The sequence below is a fragment of the Bombus flavifrons genome, chromosome 16 (assembly GCF_040668555.2).
Source record: "Bombus flavifrons isolate JBK064 chromosome 16, iyBomFlav1_principal, whole genome shotgun sequence".
NCBI lineage: Eukaryota > Metazoa > Arthropoda > Insecta > Hymenoptera > Apidae > Bombus > Bombus flavifrons.
The window spans coordinates 2,703,514-2,710,478 of record NC_138457.1 but is presented as its reverse complement, the minus strand read 5'-3'; the positions used below and the strand labels follow the sequence as shown (position 1 = coordinate 2,710,478).

Sequence of the window (6,965 nt, the reverse complement as noted above, 5' to 3'; positions counted from 1 at the left end):
TCATTTTTCAGATATTTTATTCAAATGATTGGCAAGTGTATGAAGTACGTTTTAAGAAAAACAACTTCTCCCGGCTTCTCCCGACGACATTTCTCGATTTCTCGATTTCTCGAGTTCGCTTCTCAACGTCCTCCCGTGTTATCAGACCGGTGACGCGACTCGGATGGTCTTTGCGAGTGAAATGCTTCTCGCAAAGGCTTCAAGGCCGACGAGATACTGCCTCTCACTTTCCTACCTCTCGCGTATACACAACAGAGCCTGGTCGAGTTCGCCTTTCGCCCTCTCCTCTCTTCCTCCTTTTCGTCTTCTTCTTCTCCCATTCCATCCACTTCCTTTCCATCTCTCATGTTCTAGTCGTCTTTCTACCAATACGTTTGATTTTCTAGCTCCTTTGTATTTTTCGACGGTATATCCCGTTTGCTTTCAAAATTCTTACCTTATGCGTAGTTTACGCTTCAAAAGGTCATCATTCTTTCAGGTCATAGCGCCTGCGTGAACATGACTAAATTAACAAACATATTAAAGGGCAAGACCGATAGAAGTAGAAGCGGCGAAATGATGCGACGAAGACGAATCATCGATGCCAAGTGTGTTCTACAAACATGATGGCTGTAAGGCTGTCGGTTGCTAGCGGCGAGATTTCAAAGTTTGGGAGTGGTGCACGCGCGAGATGTATAAAAGATGAGAATGCGAGAGTGCAGATGGAGCACGCCCTCGACATTCCAAAGTCGGTGGTTGGAATTTCTCCTGCTTACATCCCACACCACTCTCGCGGCTATGTAAATACGCCCGAAGGAAAGTAACTTACGAGATAAAGATCGTGGCGTTAGTTGTCGATTCCTAGACTCGTCAAGGTTAGTCACATTGTAACGCTCACCATATCTCGAAAATTCTAATTCGAAATCCATCACGTTACACCCGGTAATTAATAAATTATGTACGTATTTTCCAAATGTTTGTTTCTAGAAATTTTATTGTTATTAATTTACATTTATACAGTAAGTACCTTGAGTATTCGGTGAATGGCAGCCTCCTTCTATATACATGTCATAGTTTTCGAAATGTACTTTTAGTACGCAAATGTTACACAAGTATCTGGCGCTTTTCTTTTGCCGCGCGTTCGTTTGTCGCGTTCTAATTTTTCAAACGCGGATTATAAAAGGGAGACTTTCGTTGCAAGTTTCGTGTGTTCGTCCGAAAGAAGGGAAAAAGTTCACGCCGCTTCGAACAGATCGACGTTGGTCGCTGCAATCCTTTTAATTGTTTCGTTCCGCGTTCAAGTCAAACAAAGCTGAAAACTCGCATCCCTTTCTACTATCCATTTATCCTCTGCGATAAGGTTTCGGTTTCACTTGCACTTCCTCTCGTTGGGTTTCCTCCACCTCTTCTTGCAAAGGTTTGCTTCCCCTGGATCCTCCGAACCTACCGCGTCCCGATGATTTCGCTTCGTTCGCACCGCTGGCGGTGCTTTTGCTGCGGCTGTGCGTGGTCGCTCTGAAAATCAGAACATTTCATTATTCGTCACCCATTGAACAATCATCTTCCTGCTCCTCGTCTTATACCAAATAGCCATAAGCAAACGTTTGATATTTTATATTTCTATAACTTTGTTAACTTTTTCATTTCGAGAAAGTTGTCCTGGACGACCGTAATAACCTTAAACGTTAAAGATGACGTGACTGCTGTCTCAAATATCATTGCCTTTTTTTCCCCGTTATTTACTCGAATAAAGTGCCGTTAATGTGCACGCAAGAGGTTAATGTAAAATCGTGTGCTACAATAGAAAGACTATCAAAAATTCTGCGTCATAGTTACTTGGATTTTGGTGTTGTCGATTCCGAGGCGGCTTGCGTACCAGACGTTTCTCGGTGCGAGGGTCCTACTTGAGCTCTTCTTCTCTTTAACGCGGCTAAGAGATCCTGGTTCGACCTTGAAACCAACCAAGCCATATTTTTCGTTATCTTATTCGAGCAGTATATTCGTTGTCCGAATTGATGGAAAATTTCAAAATGTCTATCTCGCCAGAAACCATCCTCGAATTCTAATCTACTGATCGATGTTCCAGCAATCGAGATTCCGCGCTGTTCCACCATAACACGCTCGAAATTCTAGACAATGGAAGTTGCGATTACCTGAAAGGTCTGACACCGCCGCGAACTTTCTTCGAGGATTCGGTTGTCGTGGTGGGAATTTCTTCCTGCTGATCTTGATTATCGTCGAATTCCTCGTCGCCCTCTTCCTCCACTTCCACCGGCTGCTCGATCGCTTTGGCGGTGGTCGATTGCGCCTGCAAAGAGAGAGACAGAGCACGTTTATCGGTTCGGTTCGATGGTTCGTTCCAAACGAGTCGCAACTCACCGGCGCTGACGATTTCCTTCCAACGTTTACTCGTCCTCGCGAAGATAATAGTCCACCCAGTCGACCGGAATTCGATCTAGCCGGTGCAGGGGTCACCGGAGCTGCCGGCTCTTCCTCGTAATCGTATTCCTCTTCCGCTGATCTGACCACGGCTATCAGACAGCTGACCACCACCAATCTACAAAGCAAACACGTTGTAAATACAACAGTTGTTACTGGAACGTACTTGCCAGTGCAAAAATCTCGCCAATGATGAAAATTCTGTTACCGTACAGCATAACTGAAACGATAATGATAGATTTTACAGATGGTCGTTGTTAACACTTTACCGACCGATAGCCGATTAATCGGTTTTTGTCGCCGACGCTTACTAACCGATAACCTATTAATCGGCTTTTTGTCGCCGACGATTACCGACCGATAGCCTATTAATCGGCTTTTTGTTGCCGAGCAGTAATTCGTTATTTCGTACTAAAGGTACCTTGCTCAGTTGCGTCAGTTGCGTTGCTTCGTAAGCTCCCACAGTTTTATACCAATTTGAAAAACTTGCCGTTCGCGATGAACGAAAAGAATGGTATCGGAGAGTCTAAACCGAAACAAAGCCAGCGCCAGGAAGAATCCGCGCCTGGGCTGCCGGTCGGACGTGCGTATGCTGTTGAACCGCTAGCGGTCGGTAAAGTGTTAACGTCGACCTAACGATTTTCCAATGTTGCCAATGTGTTTTATTCGCTCGTATCAGTGGATATTCGTTTGTTCAGTGTTGTCGCTTGTTGTACGGATACGATTGCCGAGTCGGCATCGGACCATTGCATAGAACGACTGGTTCAACGTCGATACGTGTTTACAGATATTTTACGGGCGAATTGATTAGGTAGAGTTAAGAATTAGCCGCTTGCCGAGCAAACGATTATATTTTAACGCCAGCTTGGCCTAGTTACCACGATAACCGTGCACTGCAAGTGCAGAATCTCGCCAAGTTGAAAAGCGATGATGTTGAGCGATAGTGAAAGGAAGCGCGATGATCGTGCACACGGAGGATAGCTCAGGGCTAGGAAACGCTTTCGTTCCTGACGAACGCCAACGAACTGAATAATCGACCGCAGCTGCTCTCGTCCACTTCCTAGTCGGCGACGCTCTCTATCTTTTCGACCATCGAGGCTCGAACAGCTGCACGTGAACGTGCAAATTTCTTCTTACCAAACTATGGATATTTATGCAACCTTTTATTAGTCGAATAATTCAGCAAATTCTTATTGGAACACTGCGAACATTCGTAGAAATTCGTATCTAATATATAAACGTTCTAACGTTTCATACGAAACCGATCTAATAGGATGGTTCGATCGAACAAGAAAGAGAAGCTTGCTGAGCGTGTTTTAATAAAAGTTCTATCCCCGAAAGGAATCAAGTTGGTTCCGCAACGCGTTAACGCGTCCCTCGCAGGATATCGGACTCGTCGGTTGTACAACTTTCGCCAAGGATCGAAAATAGAATCCGAGGACGTTGCTCGTCCTCCCGAAGGAGGGGAATCTGGTGTGTGCACGGGGATCGTGATCGTAACGTACGATCGGTGGACAAAACCGGCGTGCGCCGGAGACCACGATACTCGCATGCTTGTCGTTGTAGATCCGCGTATACACCAGCTGGATCGTGACCTGTGACATTCACGTACGAAACTCACTTTCTCTGGCTTGGCTCGTGCAACTCGCGCTACTCCCAGCATTTGTCGCCCCGTTTCGAGTACGAATCACGCGAGTACGTGAGACGGCTGACAAATGTCACGGGAACTAGCCGAAACCCGTGGCCCGCCTCTACCTCTAAAATAACATTCACCGAAAAATCGGTGAAACTCGATCGCCTCTACATACATATGTATACAGGGTCCGACCGAATAACGAACAGCACGTAGGAATCGAGCACGAGGTGATTCCTTATGAAACAGAAAAAAATACGCCTCCGTAAACTTTCTTGGAAAACTTAGGCCAAGTTGGCTGAAGAATATAAAACAATGGCTTTTCGTAACACGATTTCAAAGTAGCCGAGAAATTTCAACTTTTCTCGCATCAACAGAGTAAAACGTGATTCCACGGTCAAAGGATTAGGTGTTCCGTGCTTTCTCGTATCCGGCCTTATCCTGACGCAATTCTATTGCTCGCTCCAGCAACCGTGATCGCGGTTGTGACATAACGTTACGGTTGTTCGTTTTCGTGGTTACTTGGAGAAAAATATGAAAGAACGGTGTTAGTGCACGTTCTTTCGTCACGTACGGCGAGAAATTACACGCAATCAAAATTTCGATGGCTTTCAAAAACCGTTGCGTAAGGTGACTCGTCTTTTAACTGGTCTTGCCAATGTAGCGATAGACGATGCACGTAGATAATGTCAAGGGAAAGCAACGGTAACCGAGAATCGAGAATAACTGCGCGAGACACGTTGCGCGATGTTTGCAATTCTGATTTGTTGATCGATTATTATTATTATTACTACGTTTTAGATGGCCGCGTTTTCTAATTGATTTCCTGGTTGAGAACAGGATCGAACGGTCTATCAGCGTTTGCATAACGCATTTCTCTATTCTTTTATTTATTACTCGCTCGCTCTGCTTGCACTCGCGTGGCGATGGAAATTCGCTCGAGCCTGATTTCAATGATCACTTGCGACAGATACCGAATACCAGGGGGCTTGAAACGTGTAGCTCGTTTAACTACACCTTTCGAAGGCCTTGATTCAAAGTGGAAGTCGAAAGGATCACCGATTCAATCACTGTCTATCGTAAATACCCGTAATCCGTAAATGTCGCTGTATCCAAACATTTGCAACGTCTTGCGCAAATTTCAAGCCAGGCTACTACTCGGAAAAAGGGACGTGACACGACGATCGAAAGAAAATATACAATTTTTGAAAGATCACTGCTCGAGAGAACAGGAAATTTGAAAAAATACTCGTATTATTCTACGTGGAATCGTAGCACTGATCACGGGGAAAGTGCAAAGATTCGCGCGAGCAAAGTAAAAGGCAAGAGTGAGTTATTCGCGTTATATTGGATCGCGGATGGAATACTTACGCGAAAATCGCGAACTTCATGGTAGTGGTTGGTAGGTCGACGAAATGATGATGAACGAACGAAAAGCTGGTTCCGGAAGCTGCCCTGCTGCAACGCGTGCAACGTGGAAACGTGGATCGGACTGTTACCACGGGCGCGAAGCCGCGAAGAATGAATATCGTGTAGAGGGAACCGAAAGCACACCACTGCAATCGCGGAGGCTGTATACTTTGGAGTGCCGAGTCTAGTTTCCCCTTCTCTCTATATATATATGACTCTCTCACTCTCACTCTGGCACCAACCACCCGTGGCCGAACCCATCCACATCCACCTATCGTGCATGCGACTTTGGTATATCCTGAGCCAGCGAAACACGCGATATCCACGCGATATCCACGCCATTGCCCACGCGCTCGTCCAATTTCGGTTAGAATCTTCCTTCGAGTTACACGAGCTTCTCCTTCGACCCTTCCTCGCCGATAAATTCGACATTTTTCAAAAATTCGATACTTTACGCGAGCAGAGTCTCGTAGAAGAATCGAACTTTCACGCTTTCAAAGCGTGAACTTGGAACGTTGATCGAGTAACGTCTCGCTGGAAAATTGCTTTTCAGGGCTAGTGAATCACAGTTTGGTAACACGAAGCCGACTGAGCGAACGATTGAGCGGCGATCGAATCGATCGTTCCCCGAAACGAACGAATCGGTCCGCTTAGGACGTGTTTTATAGTTAGATCGAGCGTAAGCAGTGAAAGTGAACGACACGGACCTCGTACCTGTCCGTAGGCAAGAATGCCAGATATCCTGCTATCGTCCCCTGAGTCCTGACTTTGTTTCCCTTTTACGAATATCAGCTTATTATTGCTCGTCGAAGAAACTTCTACTATTTACTATTACTTGCAATGCTTTGTCATGGCGCTTGCCTCCATTGTATGCGTTCCTTCATTGTCGTAACGCGTTTCAAGTACATATCGTTCTGAACGAAATTGAGAGAAACGTTGGATAACAAAGGAGAAGGATTGGAAAGACAGCGTACTATTTTTAACTTGATTCTACATAGTCCTTTGTGTGAAATCGACGGAAATTCATTCGAGAATATGGTGAGAGGTCGTAAATTTCCAAGAGGCTAAAGAAAGCCTCCATGGTCTTGTTGGCTAGACACGACGATTATCCTTGAAATTCCACCGTGTCGTCCGTAGAGGATAAAGTTATCTGACAGAGGAATTATTAACGGCAGGAAGCCCGACGCTGTTTAGTTCGCTTGGTTATTGCAAAACATATAAAGAACACGATTTTTTCGTTTGACTTTTAGAGTTTCTTTCGATTTTGCATGTGACTGGAAATTTACTAACCTCTTAACCGTCCTGTCCATGCGATATACGTTAGTAATACGCATATTATATTCTACATATTATAGTCGCTATAGTTCTATCCTGTTACAATGCCAACGAAATTTCAAAATGTTTCCAATAACGCAAATAATATGCTCATAAAAATGTCGATTATTTTCGTGAATCACTGTATCTATAACCTAATAATTCTAGAAGGAACAATCGGCATCTACGA

General features: G+C 44.9%; 1 protein-coding gene across 1 annotated transcript; it reads right to left on the bottom strand.

Moving 5' to 3' along the window:
* Positions 1 to 955: 955 nt before the first annotated feature.
* Positions 956 to 5,812, bottom strand: LOC138188100 (uncharacterized). The gene is made up of 5 exons (XM_069129582.1): positions 5,423 to 5,812; positions 2,359 to 2,536; positions 2,133 to 2,287; positions 1,816 to 1,929; positions 956 to 1,494 (listed from the first exon to the last, which is right to left on the bottom strand). The coding sequence occupies exons 1-5, from the start codon at positions 5,440 to 5,442 to the stop codon at positions 1,323 to 1,325; spliced, it is 639 nt and encodes a 212-aa protein (XP_068985683.1). The 5' UTR covers positions 5,443 to 5,812; the 3' UTR covers positions 956 to 1,322.
* Between the last annotated feature and the right edge of the window lie 1,153 nt (positions 5,813 to 6,965).

Coding starts and splice junctions, on each gene's coding strand:
- LOC138188100 (XM_069129582.1), bottom strand. CDS start 5,442: ATGAAGTTCGCGATTTTCGC. Junction 2,537..5,422: donor ATGAAGTTCGCGATTTTCGC/GTAAGTATTCCA, acceptor TTTGCTTTGTAG/ATTGGTGGTGGTCAGCTGTC. Junction 1,495..1,815: donor TCGACAACACCAAAATCCAA/GTAACTATGACG, acceptor TCTGATTTTCAG/AGCGACCACGCACAGCCGCA.